Source organism: Sapajus apella, unplaced genomic scaffold (assembly GCF_009761245.1).
Source record: "Sapajus apella isolate SASKATOON/1434 unplaced genomic scaffold, GSC_monkey_1.0 scaffold15, whole genome shotgun sequence".
NCBI lineage: Eukaryota > Metazoa > Chordata > Mammalia > Primates > Cebidae > Sapajus > Sapajus apella.
The window spans coordinates 24,443,425-24,468,950 of record NW_022436955.1 but is presented as its reverse complement, the minus strand read 5'-3'; the positions used below and the strand labels follow the sequence as shown (position 1 = coordinate 24,468,950).

Here is a 25,526-nt window from a genome sequence, read left to right as displayed (position 1 = left end):
TTTTAGTAGAGACGGGTTTTCGCCACGTTGGTCAGACTGGTCTTGAACCCTTGACCTCAGGTGATCCACCTGCCTTGGCCTCCCAAAGTGCTGGGATTACACGCATGAGCCACCCCGCCAAGGCCAAGGGGAGCCATTTTTGGAAAGCAAGGGGAAGACTTTAAATTAGAAAAAGGCCTGGCTTTCTTTAGACAAGTTCACAAGCCTTTGACTACTCTGGAAGACTTTCCTTAGCTTTTCATTTTATTTTTACTTTGAATTTTGCCCCCTGTTGTGAAATTTACCTATACTTCTAAGACCATGCTCTGCAATGATATCAACCCAGAATCAGATTTGTTTTCAGCCTCTCCCTGTAAGCCCAGGAGCTTCAGCACCTGGAGAGACCACAGAAGCCCCTGCTTATCTCACAGTGGGTATCCCCAGCTGGTTAAACAGGCACAGCTGCACAGCTGCACATCGGCAGGCCTCCCATCTGGAGCTTTTCAGGGTGTCTGGGCTTCAGTCCAATGCAACTTTGGTGCTGCAGTTTAAGGGCTATTGATAAGTGAGCCAGGGAAGACAGAAACAGGGAGGCTTCTTGACTGATGGGTAACAGGGGCTGTCCCTGGTACCACAGAACACTCTTTTGCTGTCTGCCAGGCAAACTGGAACCGCTGGAGCCAGGAGCAATTCAGTGCTGAGCTGTTAATTACCAAGCTAACTTCAGCTCCCGAGTTCTAATAGGCAGTGATGTGCTGCAGTCATTGCCTTTGAATTTACAAGGCACCATTCTTTCTAAGAATCCAAGGCCTCTTCCCAGACATTATCTCTTTTATTTATTTTATTTTTTTGAGACGGAGTTTCGCTCCTGTTGCCTGGGCTGGAGTGCAATGGTGTGATCTTGGCTTATGGCAACCTTTGCCTGTCAGGTTCAAGGGTTCAAGCAGTTCTCCTGCCTCAGCCTCCTGAGTCGCTGGAATTACAGGCACGCGCCATGACACCCGGCTAATTTTTGTAATTTTTTAGTAGACATAGGGTTTCACCATGTTGTTCATGCTGGTCTCAAACTTCTGACCTTGTGATCCACCCGCCTTGACTTACCAAAGTGTTGGGATTACAGGCTGAGCCACTGCGCCCGGCCAACATTATCTCTTTTAATCCTGCATGTATGCATGGGAATCAGGAATCATTTTCCTCCACTGACCCAAGGAGAAATTGAGGGGTTGGGTTTGGTCAGGCCAGCATTAAGGTTTGTAGCCTGGATTTCTGAAGTTCTGAGTTTCAACTCTATTTCACAAGTAGGGGACATTTGAAGTACTGGGTGCAAAATATCACATAAGGCAGGAAGGAGGGCTCAAGAATGTCATTTCTTCCTGTAAGGTGAGAACAATTTTCAGACACAGGATGTGGTCAAGATGACCAAGGAATGTATGTTGAACTCCAACAGAGATCTGTGTTTTTCCGGAATGTATGGAGCGGATCATATGTAACAAGCTGGATAAGTGCTCTCTAATGAATGACATGAATGACTGGCTGTTCAAAATCATATAGAAGCCCTTTGGCCTGCGAACTGGTATTTGGATATTGGATGTTGGGTCTTTACTCTTTCATAGGTTCTCAGAACTACCTTTGCAACTTGTCAACTAAGGTGCTTCTTGTCTGGTCCAATTCGTGAGCCATTTTAATTCCCTGGCCTTTTCCTCATCTGGTTTTGCCTGTATTTCCACGGGACCAATCTAAACACCATCACGGTGCAGATTAAGCCATGACTCTTGTACTGATTTTTGTGTGTACTGAGGTGTTTAGAAAAAACCTTCAGTCTCCCAGATCAAAAGCATTTGTATCTTTTCGTGAATGACATGAATGACCGGCTGTTCATGGAGTGTCTCAGGATCACTCATGTTCATTGCAAGTAAAAATAAAAACCATCTGCCTTTTTCCTAGAAGCTAAGAACCATTAGGATATATATTTTTTAATACCCCAGCTTTGCTACTGAGCATTTCTGCCTTTGCCTATAAAATAATGGAGTAATGTCTGCAGTTTTTCCTAGTTCTGTCATTTTAATGCATTTAATGCATTTAACTTGCCTGTGAACATTATTATTATGGAGACTCAAAATGGTGAACAGTTCTATTTCAGGTTTTGGTCAGCCTTGCTCTGAAACCTGGCCTTTCTAATGTGAAAAATTTATATATATATATATATATATAAATGAATTTCAGTTTATACATTTCAAAAGATGATGATAGTAAAAACCATAGAACTTTTAAGGTTTTTTAACCTAAGACTGAGGACTTAACCTTCTCTACCAACATGTACATTCTTTTTTTGTTTTGTTTGTTTTGTTTTTTGAGACAGAGTCTTTCTCTGTGGCCTAGGCTGGCACAATCTCAGCCCACTGCAGCCTCCACCTCCCATGTTCAAGCAATTCTCCTGCCTCAGCCTCGGGAGTAGCTGGGATCACAGGCATGCACCACTGCGCCCGGCCAATTTTTGTATTTTAGTAGAGACAGGGTTTTACTGTGTAGGTCTGGCTCGTCTGAAACTCCTGCCCTCAAATGACCCGTCTGACTCGGCCTTCCAAAGTGCTGGGATTACAGGCGTGAGCCACCACGCCTGGCCTCAACACTTTCTAAACAACATACATAACTTCTAAGAGGTTTGAGTGGAGGATTGAATGGTCCAGTTTGGTGCTGTATTTACAGCAGTGCTGAAAGCCACCCCATCACCTGTCCTTTCTTTAGGGCGGGGCTTTTCAACCTTGGCACTATTTGGGGCTGGATCATTCTTTGTGGTAGGGCCTGTACGTGCATTGTGGGATGTTAGCAACATCCCTGGGCTTGACATATTAGATGCCAGTACCACCCCCAGTTATAAGAGCCATAAATGTATCCAGAGTTTCCCAAATGCCCCTTCAGGGCAAAATCACCCTAGCTGAGAACCGTTGCTTTAGGGAATTTGTAATCTGGAGCCCACCACCTTTGCTGCAGCTTCTCTTGACAGTTTTACTTACAGATCAAGCAGGTACTTTGGTACAGGTGTCAAGGCAGCTGGGGGAATGCCCAGCTTGCCGTAGCCCAAAAGGCACATGGGCTCTCCATTTCACACTGGTGCTCTAGGGTCTCCTGGTGGCACCTGCCTAGGTTTCTTCTAGAAAGAAGCAGCCATAAATCTGCTTTTTTGTTTTGTTTTGTTTTTTGAGATGGAGTCTCGCTCTGTCACGCAGGCTGAAGTGCAGTGGTGTGATATCAGCTCACTACAACCGCCTCCTGAGTTCAAGTGATTCTCCTGCCTCAGCCTCCTGAATAGCTGGGATTACAGGCACCTGCCACCACACCCAGCTAATGTTTGTATTTTTGGTAGAGACAGCATTTCACCAGGTTGGCCAGACTGGTCTCGAACTCCTGACCCCAGGTGATCCTCCCACCTTGGCCTCCCAAAGTGCTGGGATTACAGACCAGAGCCACTGTACCTGGCTAAGTCTGCTTTTCTCTGAGAAGAGTCTCTCAGAGTAACAGGAGAGCCCATATAGCCAGTGGCAGGAAGAGCTGTGGGCATTCTCTCATCCTGTCTTCAGGATAATGTGCATTATTAGACTGGCAAGGTTTTCAAGATAAGTGTAAGATGTTAATGTATTTACATTTAATGCCATTATTCAGAATTCTCTAATGTTTCGAATTCACTTTTCCACACTCACTGCTTGGGCTGAACAGGTGTAAATATGAAGAGGCAGGCAGTACTCTCTGGGATACACCTTAGCAAGCAGTGGCAATCTGTGCGTCATATGGATATATCAAAGTGTCTTTTCTCTCCCGTTTAGCTTAAACTACAAACCTTTCTCCCTTGTGTATCTTTGAAAATGAAACAGTTGGCCAGGCATGGTGGCTCATGCCTGTAATCTTAGCACTTTGGGAGGCTGAGGTAGGTGGATCGCTTGAGGTCAGGGGTTCGAGACCAGCCTGGCCAACATGGTGAAACCCATCTCTACTAAAAATACAAAAATTAGCCAGATGTGGTGCCACATGCCTGTAATCCCATGTACTCAGGGGGCTGAGGCAGGAGGATCGCTTGAACCCGAGAAATGGAGGTTGCAGTGAACTGAGATCCCACCACTGCACTCCAGCCTGGGCAACAGATCAAGACTCTGTCTCAAAAAAATAGAATGAAACAGTTTCTCTACTTCTTTTTTGAGATAGTGTCTTGCTCTGTTGCCTAGGCTGGAGTGCAATGGTACAATCACAGCTCACTGCAGCCTCAGCCTCCTGTGTTCAAGCGATCCTCCTACTGTAGCCTCCCTAGTAGCTGGGACTATAGGTGCACACCACTGTGCCCAGAATTTTTTGTTTTTTTTTTTAATATATTTTTTTGAAGAGACAGGTTTTTGCCAAGTGGCCCAGGTTGGTCTCGAACTCCTGGACTCAAGTGATCTACCTGCCTCTGCCTCCCAAAGTACTGGGATAATAGGCATAAGCCCCCATGCCTAGTCAGTTTCACCACTTATTAAAACTTGAGGAGAGCTAGCTTGAAAACATATTGTAGTTTCTTCTTTTCAGCACTACACAAGGGTTATGATGATTCACTAAGCCTCTATTTTTCCCCCCTCCTTTTTTTTTTTTTTGAGACGGAGTTTCGCTCTTGTTACCCAGGCTGGAGTGCAATGGCGCGGTCTCGGCTCACCGCAACCTCTGCCTTCTGGGTTCAAGCAATTCTCCTGCCTCAGCCTCCTGAGTAGCTGGGATTACAGGCATGCGCCACCATGCCCAGCTAATTTTTTGTATTTTTAGTAGAGATGGGGTTTCACCGTGTTGACCAGGATGGTTTCGATCTCTTGACCTCGTGATCTACCCGCCTCGGCCTCCCAAAGTGTTGGGATTACAGGCGTGAGCCACCGCGCCCGGCCCTCTATTTTTTCCCCTTTTTATCTGCCCAAGAATAACCATGATCACTAACCCTCTAAATGTGAAAGAACTGTTAGTGATTTCATTTGTTCCAATCTGCATGTGCTCTGAAGACAAAAAGAAACCTGACACTGAATTTGGGATAAATACCACTGGCCTTGTTACTGTTCATGACCCTATTTTAATTGCTTTGGCTTTTTAACGAAATCTTCAGGAAAATAGGATGTCAGAGAAATACTTGGCATTATGGTAGTTATTTAGAGAACTTTAAATCTCAAGAATTCTTACTAGTTAAGCACATAACTTGTAACAGAATAGTGATTTAAAGGCTTTTAAAATATACCACATGTTGGCTGGGCACGGTGGGTCACACCTGTAATCCCAGCACATTGGGAGGCCGAGGTGGGCAGATCACTTGAGGTCAGGAGTTCGAGATCAGCCTGGCCAACATGACAAAACCCTGTCTTTACTAAAAATACAAAAATTAGCCAGGCATGGTGGTGCATGGCTGTAGTCCCAGCTACTCGGGAGGCTGAGGCACAAGAATGGCTTGAACCCAGGAGGTGGAGGTGAAGGTTGCGGTGAGCCAAGATTGTACCACTACACTCCAATCTGGGTGGCAGAGTGAGACTTTGTCTCAAAAAATAAAAATAAATAAATAAAATATACTACATGTGGCCGGGTGCAGTGGCTCACACCTATAATCCCAGCATTTTGGGACACCAAGGTGGGTGGATCACTTGAGGTCAGGAGTTTGAGTCCAGCCTGGCCAACATATATATGGGTATATATATCTCACGTTACCAAAAAAGAAGGTGCAAAAAAAAATTGATACCAGCTTGCAATTCATTAATAGTATTAACTCTATAATAAGACTAAAATTATTTCCATGAGCTGAAATAAGAATATAGAATAAGTAAGTCCTAAAGCATAGTTTGCCAAACTTTGGATGGCTTTCCAAAAGTGTAATATAAAATCTTAATTTTGGTGGGCTCACTTTTTAAAAAGGAAAAGGGTATTTATTTATTTATTTTGCTTGCTTTAGAGACTAGTTTTGTCTACCAAGGAAAGAGTTATTGAGGGGAGTCTTAATGGTTGAATATCCTTTTGTCATAATTCAGATGCATTGACTTCTGCCAAATTTTTATTGCAGCATGGGCTCTACATTTTCTGAAGCCACTAAATTTCTTGTTACAGCACAGGGAAAAGAAGATAAATTAGGAGAGGGATCAGTTTCACATTCAGTCCTAAGCAGCGACGTGGTTGAGATGTAATCATAAAACCAAATATTTGACCCAGGACATGGAAAAGCAGTGGATCCCCAGAAAGCAGAGAGTCAGATGCTGCGAGCAGAAGCAGTAAGAAGACGCCAGGCTTAGAGCAAAGTTATTTACATGTGCCATGCTCATCAACTCTCTTTTAGGAACCCCCCGCCCCCCAAAAAGAGGTTACATGCAGAGGTAATATATGTACTTTTGAGAATAACAAAATCACTGTGGAAATAATTTCAAAACTTTTTTTTTTTCATTTTCAGATATATTTGAATATTTCACTGATAGTAAAAAGAGTATCACTTGTTTAAATTTTTTGTTGTTTCCTTTTTGCAGCCTAATGTGCTGTTATAGTAACTTGCTTCCAAGTAAAGTAATCAGAAGTTGGCCTGGCGCAGTGGCTCACGCCTGTAGTCCCAGCACCTGGGGAGGCCGAGGTCGGCAGATCATGAGGTCAGGAGTCTAAGACCAGCCTGACCAACATGGTGAAACCCCATCTCTATTAAAAATAGAAAAATTAGCCGGGCATGCTGGCACGCACCTGTAATCCCAGCTACTAAGGAGGCTGAGACAGGAGAATCACTTGAATCTGGCAAGTGGAGTTTGCAGTGAGCTGAGTTTATGCCATTGCACTCCAGCCTGGGTGACAGAGCGAGACTCCGTAAGTTAGTGGAGGGGCCATGGGAGTAGCTTCTTATAAGCCAAACTTCACCATTTTGGAATGTGTGGAATTAGAACAGAGTTTTTATTTTGTTATTTATTAGTAAAGCAATAAATAAAATCAACTTACTAATATTTATTAGTTTTAATTTTGTTATTTATTAGTAAGGCAATAAAACATTTAGAGTTTTTTCTGAAGTGTGTTAAAGAAACTGAATGTTGATAGTATTCCAGCTCAAGTATTGAATAGACAGTGCTGCTTTTACATATTCACATAGTTGGGGCCTTGCTCCTTTCAAGCAAGCTGATTCTTAAATGCAGTGCTTCTGTGACTGTTGAGAACACCGACAACCTGAGAGTCCTCTCTGTTTGTTTTTTAGCCTGCCTCTCTGGATACGTAAACTAAAATATCAATGTCTCTGCTAATAAATACCATTCCAACAACTGAGAGAGTCTTTTAGATTTAAACATTGAAAAACAATGCAGTCATCTTCTTGGCCTTAAGAACATTTTACTAGCTAACACCTTGCCGAAGAAACTAGATTTAAATTCATGGCCAGGTGAGGTGGCTCATACCTGTAATCCAGGACTTTGGGAGGCCATGGGTGGATCACCTGAGGTCAGGAGTTCAAGACCAGCCTGACCAACGTGGTGAAACCTGTCTCTACTAAAAATACAAAAAATTAGCTGGGCATGGTGGCATGTGCCTGTAGTCCCAGCTACTCAGGAGGCTGAGGCAGGAGAATTGCTTGAACCCAGGTGGCAGAGGTTGCAGTGAGCTGAGATTGGGCCACTGCACTCCAGCCTGGGCAACAGAGCAAACACTCTATCTCAGAAGTACATACATACATAAAATTCATATCATTTAACAAATTAGAGCCATTTAGAGATGAGCATATGAAGGCAAATATGCTGTCCCCTCCTAGTTGTCAAATCTACTCAATGCCACTTCAACATGCTTCAGAGAACAGCACACATGGATATATTATGAGAGACAAAACTGCGTCCCTAGACTGCCAAAAGTGACATAACCCTTCTCTTTCTTTTTAAAAATTATTTAAATTTTCTTTTTTTTAAATTTTAGAACTCACAGTCTAGTAAACATTTTAGACTCCGGGGTACATATGCATGTTTGTTACGTGGGTATATTGTGTGATGCTGAGGTTTGGGCTTCTACTGATCCCATCACCCAAATAGTAAACATAGTGCCCAATAGGTCGGTTTTCAACCCTTGTTCTTCTCACCTCCCCACTTACAGAGTCCCTAGTGTCTCTTGTTCTCATCTTTACCTCTGCATGTACCCAGTGTTTACCTCCCACTTATAAATAAGAACATGCGGTATTTGGTTTTTCTGTTTTTGTGTTTGTTTAGGATAATGGCATCTAGCTGCATCCATGTTGTTCTAAAGCACATGTTCGTGTTCTTTTTTATGGTTGCATAGTATTCCATTGTATATATGTAACACATTTTAGAAATCCAGGCTGGGCGTGGTGGCTCACACCTGTAATCCCAGCACTTTGGGAGGCTGAGGTTGGTGGATCCTTTGAGGTCAGGAGTTCAAGGCTAGCCTGGCCAACATGGTGAAAACCCATCTCTACTAAAAATACAAAAATTCTCCAAGCATGGTGGTACACCCCTGTAATTCTGGCTACTTGGGAGGCTGAGGCAGGAGAAGCACTTGAACCCAGGAGGCGGAGGTTGCCGCACTCTAGCCTGGCTGATAGAGTGAGACTGCATCTCAAAAAAGAGAAAAGAAATTCATTCTGCCATCGATGGGCACCTAGGTTGATTCCATGTCTTTGCTATTGTGAATTGTGCTGTGATAAACATACGAGTGCATCTGTATCTTTGGTGGAATGATTTGTTTTCCTTTGGGTATAGACACACTAATGGGATTCTATTTTTAGTTCATTAAGAAATCTCTGCGATAATATGGGGAGAAATGCCAGATAGAGATGACGGAGGGATGGAGGTAGCAAACCACATTGCCATGTATGTACCTATGCAACAATCCTGCATGATCTGCACAGGTACCCCAGAACTTAAAGTGCAATACTATATATAAATATATATATATACACACACACACACACACACACACACACATATATATATATATATCTATATAAAAGAAAAAAAGAAAAACTGCTTCCCACAAGGGCTGAACTAATTTACATTCCCCCTAACAGTGTATAAGTGTTCCCTTTTCTGTGCAAAGTTGCTAACATCTGTTATTTTTTGACTTTTTAGTAATAGCCATTGCGGTTAAAAGAAACAAAACTTGAAATGACTTTGATCTTACATTTGTTAAGATTTATTTTGTGGCCTAACATATGATCTGTCCTGGGAAGTGTTTCATATGCTGATGAGAAAAATGTGTATTCTGCAGTTTTTTGGAGGAATGTTCTGTCATTGTCTGTGAGGTCCATTTGGTCTATTGTGCAGTTTAATATTTGTTGATTTTTCTGGATGACTGGTCCATTGCCAAAGGTAGAGTGCTGAAATCCCCTATTATTGTTGTATGACAGTCTGTTTCTCCGTATAGATAATATTAATATTTAGATAATATTTATAGTAATATTTGCTTTATATGTTTGGGTGTTCTAGTGTTGGTTGCGTATATACTTAAAATTGTTATATTATATAATGACTTTATCTCTTTTTGCAGTTTTGACTTAAAGTCTACATTATCTGATATAAGGATAGCTACTCATGTTCTCTTTTGGTTTCAGTTTGCATCGGCTAACTTTGTCCATCCCTCCACATTAGTTTGTGTGTGACCTTGCATGTTAAGTGAGTCTCTTGTAGGCAGCATATAGGTGGGTCATGTTGCAGGTTTTATTTTCTAAATCCATTCAGTCACTCTATATCTTTAATTGGAAAATTTAATGTATTTACATTTAAGATTATTATTGATAGGTAAGGACTTACTCCTGGTATTTTAAAGGTTATTTTCTGGTTTACATATCCTTTGTCCTTTTCTTCCTCTTTTGTTGTTTTAGTGGTTTTCTGCAGTGCTAAACTTTGATTCCTTTGTCTTTCTCATTTGTGAATTTGACATAATTTTTGTGTGTGTGGTTACTAAGGTGCTTACATGAAAAATCTTATAGTTACAGTAGACTTTTTAAAGTTGATAACAACTTTGGTCCTGTACAGATACTCATACAAAAAATGTTTGCCCTTCCCCCCACAATTTATAATTTTGTCTTAATTTACATTTTTTTATATTGTGTATTCCTTAACAATGTATTGTAGCCATAGTTATTATTCATACTGGAGATCTGACTTATATGCCACCATTAGAGTAATGGTGCATTCTAAATTTGATTATGAATTTACCTCTACCAGTGAGTTTTATACTGTCATATGTTTTCATATGATACACAAGATGATGAAAGTAATTATCATCCTTTTACTTTTGGTTGAAGTACTTCAATAGCATTTCTTGTAAGGCCAGACTAATGGTGATGAATTTCTTCAGCTTTTGCTTGTCTGAAATATACTTTATTTTACTTTCATTTCTAAAAGACAGGGTATAGTATTCTTGGGTGGCAGTTTTCGGAACATTGACTGTATCATTCCATTCTTTCCTGGCCTTCAAGGTTTCTGCTGAGAAATCTGTTGATAGTATAATGGAGATTCCCTTATATATGATTTCATGCTTTTCTCTTGCTGCTTTTAAAACTCTGTGTCTTTGACTTTTTACAGTTTGATTATAATATGCCTCTGAAAGGACCTCTTTGGGTTGAATCTATTTGGGATTCTTGGAGTGTTGTGGATCTGGATGTCCATATCTCTTCCAGGTCTTGGAAAATTTTCAGCTATTATTTCATTAAATAAGCTTTCTGTGCCTTTCTCCATTTCCCTCCGAAAATCTCATAATGTGAATATCTGTTCACTTAATGATGTCCCCATAAGTCTTGTTGACTTTCTGCACTCTATTTCATTCTCTCTTTATTCCCATTGAAGTTGTTATTTCAGTAGAGCTGTCTTCAAGTTCAGAAATTCCTTTTTTGTTGTTGTTCTGGGTGGGTGCAGTGGCTCATGCCTCTAATCCCAGCATTTTGGGAGGCTGAGGCAGGCAGATCACCTGAGGTCGGGGGTCCTCCTCTCTACTAAAAATACAAAAAATAGCCAGGTGAGGTGGCAAACATCTGTAATCTAAGATATTCAGGAGGCTGAGGCAGGATCACTTGAACCCAGGAGGTGGAAGTTGCAGTGAACCAAGATGGTACCACCACTGCTCTCCAGCCTGGGTGACAGAGGGTGGCTCTGTCTCAAAAAAAAAAAAAAAAAAAAAAAAAAAAAAAAAAAAAAACGAAGAAGAAGAAAGAAATTCTTTTTTTTCTGTTTGATCTAGTCTGTTGTTGAAATTGTCAATTGTATTTTTTATTTCATTCATTGAATTCTTCAGACCCAAGATGTCTGTTTCGGTTCTTTTTTTAAAATATCAATCTCTCTTGAATTTCTTATTCAGATCAAGAATTATTTTGCTTATCTGTATTCTCTGTGTCTTGTTGGTCTTCCTCAAGATAATTATTTTGAATTCCTTTTCAAGAAATTCATAAATTTCTATCTAACTTGGGGGTCAGTTATTGGAGAATTATTGTGTTTCTCTGGTGGTGTCATATTTATTTGCTTTTTCATGCTTCTGTGTCCCTGTGTTGATTCCTGTGCAGCTGATTTTCCAGTTCTATAGAGTGGCTTTCATAGGGAAAGGCTTTAACATGCAGATGGGGCCTAAATATTAGTTGAGTAAGGCACATTGGCTTTGGTTCTGCATGGGTATAGTAGTAGTGTGGTCTCCATGCAGGTTCTTCAGCTGTAATCAATGTCAGCAATGCCTGTAAGGGTCTCAGTGGCCTAGGCTGCAGGAGATTGTATGGCTGGCATACCAGGTGGGATATGGCTCCTCTGTGGATGAGGTACCAGGCTTTTTGCATGCTGAGGGGATGGATGCAGGGCTGATCCCCTGGCTTGAGCTTGGCTTCCCTGCAGAGCAATACTGCCTGTTCTTTTGGAGGCAGGACACTGCATGGGCTCGGGTGCTAGGGTCATGGCTGTTCTGCTAGCCTAGGTTCCGAGTAGTTGAGTTCAGGACTGTGCTGCCACTGGGATGGGTAAGATGGAGCACCACTTAGGCAGCTTGTTCCAAGGAGTAGGGAGCTGTAGCACCTCAGCTGGGGGATGCTGCACTACTGTGTGTGAGCATGGTGTCATGATGGCAGAGCCTCAGGGATGGAGAGGCCATGGTTACTGTCCCCCATAGCAGGATGCTATCAGTGGGTCCAGTTTGAAAATAGTGCCATGCTGTGGTAGCTTGGGGCACCTTCTTCTCTGCAGTAATGCAGCCATGTGAACTCAGGCAACTTTCTAAACCGGGCTCAGGGCGGCCTGAGAGAACTGCAGGGTTCTCCAGCAGCAAAGACCACAGCTGTCTGTGGTGGTAATGGGAGCTGGTGATGACCTTCTGCCTTCCTCTTCCCCAGACAGAAATCCATCTTGTTTCTGAGCTGATCCTGACAGGTGGGCTGGCAGAGCAGGGTCTTTGAATCCCTTCTCTCTGTGGCCATCGGAGTCTCTGTGTATCATAGGTTCTCCACCACTCCCCTGATATACTCCAGTATTTTCTTTTTTGTTTGTTTGTTTTGAGACAGAGTCTCACTCTGCCACCCAGGATGGAGTGCAGTGGTGCAATCTCAGCTCACTGCAACCTCTGCCTCCCAGGTTCAAGATTCTCCTGCCACAGTCTCCTGAATAGCTGGGATTACAGGTGCATGCCACCACACCTGGCTAAATGTTGTATTTTTAGTAGAGATGGGGTTTCACCATGTTGAGCAGGCTCATCTCAAACTCCTGACCTCAGGTGATCCACCTGCCTCAGCCTCCCAAAGTGTGGGGATTACAGGTGTGAGCCTGGGTACGATGAAATAGTCATTTTATCGTATGGCTTTCAGAAGACAATGAGTTTGTGAAATGGCAATAAAATGACATTTATGAGTAGGTTCAGGAATTCACAAGAAAAGATAGAATTCTGGCTTCTCTTTAATCATTAAATTTCAGTTTTTACAAATAATTCAGGTTCAGGTTTTGAGGGAGAAACAGTTCTTGTATTATTACATGCTCAGCTTTTTCTGTAAATAACTCTATTGACTAGATTCACAAACATTGTCACAAACACAGAAAAAATTTTAAGCCATAGATCACTGCATTTATATTTACAACAAAGCCATACACATGCATTTCTCCTTCATTAGGAGGACTTAAATAGATGCTTGAATATTAAGGCAGTGACGATTCTAAAACGTAATGAAATTCTGAGTTAAGGCTTTATGTTTGTTTTGAAATCCATACTCATAGGCACCTGTGACCAAAACAAACTCTTACCTACTGGGTGGCGTTCATCTGCCCAGGATATGTTGTTTACCAACACTTCTTTTGTAACAAATGTATGGGATAGGAATTAGTAGCAAAACCATCAATAATGAATCAATAGTCACCTTAGTAGGTTTTGAGGATTTAGCTTTCAGTAACACAGGCATGTGCCATAGAAAGGAGCATTTGTGTGTGTGTGTGTGTGTGTGTGTGTGTGTGTGTGTGTGTGTGTGTGAATGCAGACAACTTACAGGCTGCATTATTCCTACTTGACTGGAAGTTAGCCAACAATTAAGAATCCAGGATCTCCTAAATACAGAAAATCCCCAAAGCATACTTGATAATGCTCCCACCTCAAAACATAGAAAATCTTCTTGATTATTGAAGCAATAGGTCTTACTTTCTTTGTATTCTTTGAAGACTGTTTGGTATTCTCTTTAAAAAACAACAACAACAACAAAATGCAGAATACCATATTTTAGATGAATCTACCCTATAATTGTTAGCCTCAAGGCACAAGTAATATCCTTGCTAGACCAGTATCTTATCTTATTCAAGGAAAAGATGAAGAATGGTGAATACAAGGAAATTCAACTTTAAAATAATTGTAGATTACACTCCTGCCCTATCAAACTCAGTAGTACTAAGTGCAAAGTATTGACACCTAATGGGGGATGCCCTTTTCTCTTCCCACTGTTTTCTTGTTTTTTAATGTTTAGAGTGACAAAACTCAGATCCAGCCTGTGGGTGCACTTTGGGAAACAGCTCCAGAGCCCCCAACTCTGGCCTACTGTGCAGAGCAGAAAGGATATTCATAGGGTGTACCCCCAAATGAAGTAATAGGCATGTTTCCACAACTCTGTTCCCATGGTTTGGATAACTTATCCTTTTAGCAAGAACTCTACACTAAGTGCTTGCTTTTTTTTTTTTTTTTTTTTTTTGATAGGGTCTTGCCCTGTTACCCAGGTTAGAGTACAGTGCCATGATCATGGCTCACTGCAGTCTCAACCTCCTCAAGTGATCCTCTTACCTCAGCCTCCCAAGGAACTGAGATCACAGGTGCATACCACCATGCCTGGCTAATTAAATTTTTTTTTCTAGAGACACTGTGTCCCTAGATTGCCCAAGCTGTTGTGGAACTCCTGAGCTCAGGTGATCCTCTTGCTTCAGCCTCCTAAAGTGCTGGGATTAGAGGGGTGAGCCACCATGCCTGGCATGCTGCTCTTTCCCTAGCCAGTAATTTTACATCAATAAACCTCTTGTGTGTAAAGTGCTCAACAGTAGCTCATGTAGGGCAGGGGTGGCATTGATTACATGAAAACTGCTTCAAAAGCTAAACAGCTATAGTTTTCCTCGGTGTCTTTAAATCAGTAAAGAGGTGTCAGAGCTGATGAAGGTGCAGGCAGCAGAAGTCTAAGAGCGTGGAAGCACTACTGCGTAAATCTTACGGTGGCAGCATCAGGTTTCTTTAGTTATTAGCAACAGGAATCAGGAATTTCTAACAAGCACTGTCAAAGACATTTTGGGTACAATGTAAGTTTAGTACATTACACTTTGACTAAAATGTTTTAGAAGATTTGAGAAATTTGTACCCTTGAACCTGGTAAGCTTGGCTTCAGCTAAATGGCTATGTATATTTTATAGGTGTGAAATAAGTTTTTTAAATATGAAAAGATTAGCTGTGAAAGGGCAAATGTAGGCAACACAAAAACAGTTTAGATCAACACCTCACATTTTATAACAGACTCACATTTATACACAAATTTCATGTTTGCAAGTACAAAAGGCAAAGAACCGCAAAGAAGCTTAAGCAACTGCATCATCGACTACATTCAATAGAATACTGTTGTCCCCATTCTGTAGTTTAATCCAGAGGAAATGGTAGATGCCGTATCACAGGTGGACTCCACTTTTGGTTTTAGAAGGTGGAGGCTGTGTGTGGTTCGGCAGAGGTCTGGGTTTCTACAGAGCTCAACTGAGACTCCATCGTGTTCCAGGCCAGATCAGCCAGAAGAAAGTCGTCCATCGCTGTTTGAGTTTCATTGCTGGTGAAGAACAAGCTCCCCAGGGTTTCAAACCCAGAACTCATGGTCTGTGTTTCTGTACTGTTCAACTGAACTTTGCTTTCTAGAGCAGGTATATTTTTAGCAGCGGAGATTCCTTCAGTTTGGGTCTCTGTGTCAGATGAATCAGTACTCATGGAAAAGCTGGAGTGCTTCAGAATACTTCCCAGAGGCAGATGAGGGCTACTGTCTAAGAAGAAGTTTAAGTCTGTCTGTGTCTGTGTGTCAAACATCTCAAGACCTAAGAAGTTAGAATTTCCCCTACACCCGTAGGACTGAGCAGAGGTGTCGGCAAGCAGGAAGTCCGTTTGAGTCTCTATGTCCAGTGACTCCAAGACTGGCTCAGGGTTCATGGTGCTAAGTTCACTCTCTTCAGTTTGAGTCTGGATATTTGAGGCTGAAAAGAACTCTTCGATATCAAAATCGATTCCAGGATTCTGGGCTGGGCCAGATGGAAGCTGCGTGTCAGGTCCAGGATTTGTGTCAGACAAAAGACTACGATGATCCAGTGTCTGAGCAGGCAGATTACTTGACAAGATATTTTCCAGATCACATAATAAATCCATGGTTTGGGTCTGATTATCTGTCATGTTCTGTGAAGGAAGCATACTATTCTGTGCACTGAAGTTTATAATTGGTGCAGATTTCTCAATAACTTGATTTAAAGCCTTTGGGTCATTCTGAGGTAACAAACTATGAGGTACTGTCTCTGCTACTAAACTGTTACTTATAATGTTACCTGTAGCAACATTATATGATGAATGAACACTCTCAAAAATGTCTCCACACATTGCAGCTTGGTCCATCTGTACATGGTCATCCGCTGGATTTTGTATCCCACTGGTTTGAGTTTCTCTGGATACCCCACCTGACTGGAAACAGGGGTCAATAAATGCATCAGTTTGAGCGGCTATAGATGAAGTCACCTTAGAGCTGGACAAAAATGTCTGAGTGTGAACACTAATGGGAAGAGACACTTGAGAATCAAACGACAAATCAGTTTGGGAACAAGATGACACAGAGGAATCAGTGCTGGCCCACTGTGCAGAAGGTATAAAGTTGTTTTGTGAGGCATAAGACAGATCCGTCTGCACATTGATGGAAGAAATGCTGTTCTTTTGACACGTGTTCCCTAGTTCTTGTAAAGGAGCTGATGGACTTTTACCCAAGTTCACTTGAACGCCTGTGCTTATGGGCTCGAGAGCAACAGGATGAGCAGTTTTGAAAAGAGGTAGGCTCTCCTTAAGAGAGCAAGCCTCTGAATCTAGGCCAAGGATCAGGGTTCCTACTGACAAGGGAAGCAAGTGCACAGCCCCCGTGGCAGGGCCCTGATCCACACCTACCACCACGGGCTGCGCTGGGGAGTCAGCTGTAGGCACAAAGACAGGCATGAGAGAAAACTGCATCACTGGTAGTTTAACCACAGCCACTTTCGGCTTTGGTAAAAGCAACTTCTGAGGATATCTTGGTGGTGGTGTAAGAGTCTGCTTTTCAGTGTTAGAGCCACAGGAGTCTTCAAAGGATGGTTCTAGCTTTATTTCTGAAGCTTCTAGTTCTTGCGTGTCTGGTCTAGGGACTGGCTGGTTGTTCAGTGATTCAATGGTCTTACTGGATACTTTCTGGTTTTGCAAGCAGTTTTCCATTTTCCTTTTTTTACTAGGTGGATCCCTGAAAACAATGACAGAGCAAAGAATAAACCTTAAAATACAGCTTTCTTTGACCATGACACTGTATCTTCACTTACAAATGTCATTTCCCACATCTATAGTAGAGGTCATATTCAACCCAGACAAGATAAATCCCTCCTTTTGTAACTCTGGGAATTGGCCCTCTTACGGCAGGTGGATGCTCAGAAACACGCACACAGGGAAGGAGGAAGCATACCTTTTTCTTGGTTAAGCTCTAAGTACTAGAACTCAACTCAGCTCTTTAAGCCAACAGAAGCTAAAAGACTGATTTAATGCAAGTTTTCTCATTTCTTTCTTTTTTTAAAAATAATTTATTTTAAGGTAAGTTTTCTCATTTCTAAGGCAGGAAGCTACCACACCAAATGTAAATTTGAACTTCAAATGAAGTACAGTTTCATGATAAAACTTACTCTTTGGCAGTCTGGTTCCCTTTAATAGAAAATTCTGGCAGTTGAGATTTTCAAATGGAAAGAACAAGGGACTCTCAAAGGAGGGTAGCAGAAAAAAATAATAGGAGGAACAATTGGGTCAAGATTTCAGGCCCAGACATGGGTTACTTGCAAGATCTGCTGCCATGTTCAGAAGCTTCCTTCTTCCACGTCACACGTTTCCTAAGATTCCTTTTTTCTCCCCACACCACTGGGTCTCCAGATGTTTCATCTCAAATGCTTCCCATAGCTACTGACTTTTGTGTCATCATCTTTTCCTTTCACCTGTGTTCTGCAGGGATCTCGTGGCCAGTTCGGTAGATGTGAGACTGCAGTGCCGTTCTACTGGCGTAGGGACAGCCACATGTGCACCGGAAGATCTTGCCACAGTCCTCTGCGTGTCTTTTCAAGTCCCATTCTGTACCATACGAATTGCTGCACTTACTACATTTGTGCTTCTTCTCAGCATGCATTTTCATAAAGTGCTACGAAGGACACAGAAGGGACTAAGATGAAAAACAGCAACCGATCAAAGCATTTCAAAAACCATCATCGCACCCACATTAACAATGATTTTATACTGTTAATATAAATAACATATAAAATATAGCAGTCCAAGTCAAGAATTTAAAAGCAGGCACACTGCAGTGTATTCTATATTTGCCGCCTCTTGTTGCTTTTGCTTTGTGAAAAGTGAGGAGATTGTTTTGGAAACAGTCTATGGTCTCCAGCATTTACACTCTGATCTGTAAGTGCAATGCTAGGACACCCTCCAGCTGACCCTCAGGGGAACATTTGAGATGCCAATCTCTTCCGGTTCTGAATCACCTCTTGTCCCAGTCACTGGGGCCCTCCCTCCTACGATAGTGGCTTCCAAAACTCTTCTTTTCCTGGATTCCGCAGGTTCCCATCCCCCTGGGAGAACAGTTCCTTTGTGTCTGTGCGCTCTGCCCTTGGAGGTATGCAGACTCACGCAGGAGATCTGACAGCACATATTTTCACATTTTTTGCTGAACTGGTCTCCTTCTCTCTCTCTGAACCCACTTCTAGACATATTCCCTCCAGACCGTGCCGCATTTCCCTCCACTTGTGTAGCAGCACACTCCGGTTTATACCAAGTGGGAGATGTGGGCAGCTCCTCTTACACGCAGCTTTCTATTTGATTCTGTAGTTATGTTTGCTAAATAATCAGAATGCACAATAGGTTTATAGCATCTGCATCTCATCCTCAGAGAAGCATACAATACCTGTTTTACGAGAGAAAACTGAGAAAATGGTCTGTCAGGGCCTCTGGGACAGCCTTCGATTGGACAACAGTAGAATTTCGGTACAGTTTTCAAATCTTTTCTTACTGTTGGATTGACTATGCCATCCTGCAAAAGGAACATTACTTTAAATAATTATTTCAAAAACCAACGCAGTAGGCTGGAATGGAAACAGAACGGGCACATTCTGCGAAATACTTTCAATTAACTTAGAGTTTCTCCATCTAGTGTTATCAGTAAGAGAACAAGTGCACGGGTGTGTGTGAGTAGATTAAATAAAATGCGGGGAGAATACTAAGCAAGACTCTAAAATACTGCATTCATTTGATGGTTATGGAATTATTCTTAGTCAATTTATATTCCGGGGAGATGTCCCCCTTATATAATCCTAGGTAGGCTGTCGAATGCTCCTTGAAACCACCGATTGGGATCACTACAAGATCCCCGCTCTTTTGGAACACGTGGTCAGTGATGCTGGGTCATCCTTTCATCATCCCTCCCACCTCCCTCACGTGAGGGTAGTGTGCGCTCTCATCGCTGAATGCTTTTTCTATCTCCTGTCCTCTCCATTCTCAGTGCCGCTCCGTTCAGCTCCTCCTGACTATTTATGTGCAATTTGTCATTAGCCTCTTAATCTAAATTCTAGACCTTCAGTCTCTTTTTCACTCATACTTTATCAGATTCTCCTAAGAATCGCTTCGATTATGTCATTACCTTGCTCAAACGTTTTCAGCAGCACCCCAATACTATTCAAGTCCAAACTTCTTGAGCTTGGGATTCAAGTCCCTTCCTCCATAGCTTCAAACTACGTTCTCTTCTCTCATTACACCTAAGAGAGCTCATTCTAATTTCCCACACCTTTTCATGGGCAGGGATTTATTTGTATCTTCTGTTGCCTTTGGGAATGTTTTGAACAGAATAAATGTTCAGTAAAAACTGGCGGCATTATACTGAATCTGTTCAATGGCCATCTAGGCCAAAACTATCATGCCTGGGGAAGAGACCACTAAGGATGGTCAAAGTGGATGTGAACAGGTTCATTGTCATGGCAACAACCTGACACCGTCATGCTCCTGCTTTCTGAGAACCAACACCCCACCTCTCCCCTGCACAGCGGTTCCCCTCCCACCCCCACCCGCTGTTTTTGGGGCCTTCTTCCCATTTCTGTCAGAGAATATGCTCAAGGGCAGGATGGCTGAGGAGATGAGAAATGGCGCTGGCACAGTAAAATGGAAATGCACTGAGAAAGTGGTGGTTTTATTCTGAAGTTCTATATACATTCAAGAATAAAATGTACTAGACTTTTTGTGTCTTTTGTGCGCATAACTGAAAAAGATGTACATAAAAATACTTCATGTTTATGAAAGATTTTAAGTTACAGACCTTGAAAAAGAACCTATGAGAGGAAACAATCCAGTCCAGTAACAAGACAGAAAGAAAATATACAAGAGGAAAAGGAAGGACTGTAAGAACTGTAGCAAAAACTAGGAGAAACTGTCACTGTAGTACTCTAGCACCACCTGACTGCCTTCTGAGAAAGCGTCCAAGACGGAACCGGTTTGCTTTGTCATCTCATTCTAAATTTACAATTAGAAATCTTCGCACAGTATAGTCTATCGAGCAACTTGGAACCCTTCTTTAAGAGACTTCTGGCAAATCACTAAAGCAAACCTCTGGATTGAAAATAACACAAAATCCTCTAAGCCATGTTTTACACATATAAATGTTGCTTGATAAGAGGTTCTTTAAGCGCCCACCTGTCCCCTCCACTGCTTTCGTACACAGGAACAAAAGAATCTCTAGCAATCAAAAAATGTCTTCTTACTTCTACTCTTCCTGCCTCTGAATCATCATAGCTTTCATTTCTCCATGAATCCCACCGTACACAAGGCTGAGCTAGGTTTCTGGATTTCCTTACAGGACGTGGAATATGGCCATATACCTTAAGCACCCACATCAAACCAGAAGACGGCACATACTCTACAGCCTGCCATCCAATTCCTCATTCTCACCCATCGTCACTCGGAAGGGCTTGCTCATCGTTTATGTTAAGGGAAGATGTGGTTGGGGGTAGGGTGTTTAGTGAAGAAAGATGAGAACAAGATAAGTACTATACAGCAACTAGTGGGGAGGGGAAGAAAATACAATCTAGAAAATATATAAACAATGAAAGAAATTATGCAAGCCAACTGTAACCAAGACAGTGGAAATTTCCATTGAGTATAAGAAAACCTGCCAATGAGATACACTCAGGGCAGAGAGCAGGTGGAGTCTCTCGTCAACACAGCTCTTAAAACTTAAGATAGCTTCCCAGCCAGGCTTCCTCCATATTCCTTGTCCTTACTCCTCCCTCCTTCTGGTACTTTGAAAATAGGTATCAATAATAATGTTTGAGGCCCAGTGCAGTGGCTCATGCCTGTAATCCCAGTATGTTGGGAGGCTGAGGGGGGCGGATCACTGGAGGTCAGAAATTAAAGATCAGTCTGACTAACATGGTGAAACCCAGTGTCTACGAATAATACAAAAATTAGCTGGGCACGTCGGCACATGCCTGTAATCCCAACTACTCGGGAGGCTGAGAGAGGGGAATCGCTTGAACCCTAGGGGTGGAGGTTGCAGTAAGCTGAGATGGTGCCATTGCACTGCAGTCTGGGAGACAGAGTGAGACTCCATCTCAAAATAATGCCAGCACTTTGGGAGGCCAAGGTGGGCGGATCAGATGAGTCCAGCCAACATGGTGCAACCCATCTCTACTAAAGATACAAAAATTAGCTGGGTATGGTGGCGGGTGCCTGCAATGCCAGCTACTCAGGAGGCTGAGGCAGGAGAACCACCTGAACCAGGACCCACGAGGCAGAGGTTGCAGTGAGCTGAGATCGCGCCACTGCACTCCAACCTGGGCTACAGAGCGACTCTGTCAAAAAAAAAAAAAGGAATAATGTTTGAGGCTGGATGTGGTAGTAGGCGGCTACAGTCCCAGCTACTAGGGAGGCTAAAGCAGGAGGATCACTTGAGCTTAACCAGAGTGAGGGTACAGGTCCCCTTACTGGGACACCATCATATAGGTAGCTATTGCATCATGGGGACCACCTTCATGAAAAGAACTCCCTCTCCACCAAGACAGCAGCTGCTCAGGGGCCACTCGGCACTGTGATAAGAAAGCCAGGACAAGACAGGAAAGTGTGCCTGCTTATCAAGAAAGAACAATAGGAATGGATCTGGTAAGGTTTAATTCCTGCTTTAAAAAAAAAAAAAAAAAAAAAAGCCCTGGCTGGGTGCAGTGGCTCACACCAGTAATCCCAGCACTTTGGGAAGCTGAGGCAGGTGGGTAATGTGAGGTCAGGAGTTTGAGACCAGCCTGGCCAACATGGTGAAACCCCATCTCTACTAAAAATACAAAAATTAGCTGGGCGTGGTGGTGTGCGCCTGTAATCCCAGCTACTCAGGAGGCTGAGGCAGGAGACTAGCTTGAACCTGGGAGGCGGGGGTTGCAGTGATCCAAGATTGGGCCACTGCACTCCAGCCCGGATGACAGAGTGAAAGTTTGTTTCAAACAAAACAAAACGAAACAAAAATCCCAACATAATTAGAAACAAACCTACTGTATACTAACCAGTGCTGAAAAGTAAATGGTGTCTTTGGTTCAACAGATGTTTACCAGAGTCTTTAAAGAGCTAGAGCTCCTAATAGCCATTCCACATAAAGGAACAAAAAGAAACTATTAAAAAATAGTTAATCCACCTAAGTTATGATTTAAAAAAGGTTTAGGCCAGGCGTGGTGGCTCGCGCCTGTAATCCCAGCACTTTGAGAGGCAGAAGCAGGTGGATCACTTGAGGTCAGAAGTTGGAGAACAGGCTGGCCAACATGGTGAAACCCTCTCTCTACTAAAAATGCAGCACAAAATTAGCTGCGTGTGGTGGCAGGCACCTATAATCCCAGCTGCTTGGGAGGCTGAGGCAGAATTGCTTGAACCTGTGAAGCAGAGGTTGCAGTGAGCCTGGATTGTGCCATTGCACTCCAGCCTGGGCGACAGAGCAAGACTCTGTCTCAAAAACAAAAACAACAACCAAAAAGGATTTAAAATGTAGTATGAAAACAAAACAGTAGGTTGAAAGCCATTCCCAGAGTTATACTTGTGTGCTGAAAAAAACCCAGAGCTTTTCGGTGCGACAATTTAGCCCCACCTACAGGGACTTCCTCAGCATCCCTCTTGTACATTTCCTGACTGGCTCCCTGATCTTCATTTGAGAACGCTGTTGCATCTCGGTTTAGATGATGGTAAAAGCGGATCACCCTTCATGGGCGACACATCTGTTCTACTAGAGACTACAATCTCAGGGTTTTTGCTGTTAAATTCTTATCAGAAGTCTGACTACAGTGAACTTTCCAAGGAGGATTCTCCTGATGGGCAGACAGAACGTGCAGTACTCTGGGTACTCTAAATTTACTCCCAACCATCAAAAGCTACATATTCACAGAACTGCTTTCAATAACTCGTGCTTTTGAATACTGTCACTGCTGGCCTAGAGTGGTGCAAGGAAACTTGCCATTGTAATGACTGAGAGATTATGACTTAATAGGTCCAGGGTGGGGCTGGACATCTGGATTTTTAATATGCTTGTCACAGATGTGTCCTAAAGGGTGAAAATGACCGCCCCGTTTTGCATAACGCGGAGGAACTGAACTGACTGTTGTCATGGTGTACTGCATCCCCTCTTAAAGAAGAGAGACAGGGGAAATTTCCCTTAGGTCTCAATCCTGAGCTGATCTTACCAACACCATGAAACTGATGGTGTATAGAGCAAAACCTAAGGCTGCTTTAAAACATCTTTTTATTCTTAATCGACACAGAGTAATTACTGCTACTGAGGGGTGCAGTGTGCAGGATGAATGCACATGTACACTGCATAGTGATCAAGTCAGTGTATTTAACATTTCCTTGACCTCAAACGTATTCTCTTGGTGACGAGAACATTCAAAACCCTGTCTTCTAGTTATTTTGGTACATACAGTCCACTGGGCAGGACCTAAGGGCGGTATTGTGGGTGTGATGGCAAGCACAGAGCTTCAGAACCAGAGGCCCGGGTTTAAAGCTCCGCATCACCTAGGTTGCATAATCTGTTTCTCATTAATATAATGGAGACCATGCGTCCTCCGCCAAGATGCCATGAAAACTCATGAGTAAAAACGTGTAAAATGCCTGGGCCGGCGCCCGGCACGACACTCAGGGCCACGAAACCAGGGAACAGGCACAAGTGGCTGACCCCGGCCTCCTGGCTCTTCCTCCTCGTCGGAGGCCGCACCTGCGGGGCCCGCCGCGAGGGTTTGAGAGATACCTGCGGCCGGGGCGGGCAGAGGCCGGCGGGGCAGCGGCGGCGCGCAGGGCGCTTGTCCCCCCGAGGTCGGGCTTGCACGCCGGCGCCGGGCGCTTTGTTGGAGCCAGGCCCCGCAGCCCCGGCCGCCGGCCGCGTCGGGCTCACCTGCAGGCGGTGGCTCTTGACCAGGTGCATGTTGAGCGCGGGGCTGTTGGGCAGGATCTTGCCGCACCCGCGCACGGTGCACAGGATGTTGGTCCGCACGGCCCGGGACAGCTCGCTCACCGACGGCTGGATCAGCTCCCTCGGCGGTAGCGCAGGGGCCGAGGACTGCTGCGTCGCCCCCGCGGGTCGCGGCCGGCTGCCCCTCAGTCGGGGTCCCGGGGGCACCCACGGGCCCGAGGCGGCGGCGGCGGCGGCGGCTCCTCTTGTGGCCGCCGGGACAGCCCGGGTACCCGCCGTCAGAGCCGAGGACCCCGCCGCCGCCGCCGCCGCCTCCGAGGCCGCCATGGCTCCCGCACGGCCGCCGGACCCAGCTCGCAGGCCCCGCCCCCGCTGCAGCCACTTCCGGCAGGAGGCCGGGTCGCAGGCTCATTAGCATCCGGCGGGCCCAGGTGGCCGCAGCGCCCCCTGCCGGCCCCAGAGGGCGCGCCCCGGAGGGAGGCGACGTTAGGTGAGGCCGCCAGGAGGCGAAATTTCACCTGCTAGCCGGTAAAAGGTATTGCCCCCCACCTCTAACCATTCTTCCTAGGAACTTCAGGCAGTAGTCAGACAAAAGATAAAGCAATACGTTGGGCAATTCGTTTACTTCCCAAAGATTACAAACAACCCAAATGTTCAGTGGCAGATGAGGCAGAAGTACCCTAATTTCCGCCGTTGTTAATTACCTAGATCTTACCGGGTACCAGGTGAGTCTGGGGGGATGCACTTTTCATGCTGTCTCATTTTGTCTTCAAAACGACTGTAGCGGGTACGTACTGTAAGTTGCCCCACTTTGTGCAGACATTTAGGCTTATAGAAATTAAGTTACTTTACCTAGACTACACTATACAAACGAAAGGATTGTTAAAACGGATAGGGTTAATCACATTAGGGAGGCTGGATTTGCTTGCCTCTATTTTAACTGCTGAAATTAGGATTACTGTTTATGAGACACTGTAGTTCAGTACATGATTCTAAAACTTAAATACTTATACTGGATAGGTTATGTAAATGGGCATAAAGGGGCCGGGGTAGACAAAAGGGAGGGGTGAGGACTGCAGTGAAACACATCCTTTATTAAAAGGGGGCAGCTGCTACTCATCTTTGGTGTGGCTAGAGTTTTATGTGAAAACGTCCAACTTTTACATACTAGCAGCTATATTCATTTTCTCTTGCTATTAATAAATTACCACAAACTTACTGCCTTAACCCAAATTTATTATCTTACAGTTCTGGAGGTCTAAACAAATGAGTCTTCTGGGCTAAGATCAAGGTGTCAGCAGGGCTGTATTCCTTCTGGAGGCTCCAGGGGAGAATCCGTTTACTTGCCTTTCCCAGCTTCTAGAGGTTGCATGCATTCCTTGGCTTGTGGCCCCTTCCT

General features: G+C 43.7%; 1 protein-coding gene across 1 annotated transcript; it reads right to left on the bottom strand.

Moving 5' to 3' along the window:
* Positions 1 to 12,837: 12,837 nt before the first annotated feature.
* Positions 12,838 to 24,477, bottom strand: ATMIN (ATM interactor). The gene is made up of 4 exons (XM_032284530.1): positions 24,110 to 24,477; positions 18,611 to 18,736; positions 17,649 to 17,848; positions 12,838 to 16,915 (listed from the first exon to the last, which is right to left on the bottom strand). Exons 1-4 carry the CDS (start codon positions 24,452 to 24,454, stop codon positions 15,103 to 15,105), a joined length of 2,484 nt encoding a protein of 827 aa, XP_032140421.1. The 5' UTR covers positions 24,455 to 24,477; the 3' UTR covers positions 12,838 to 15,102.
* Positions 24,478 to 25,526: the final 1,049 nt, after the last annotated feature.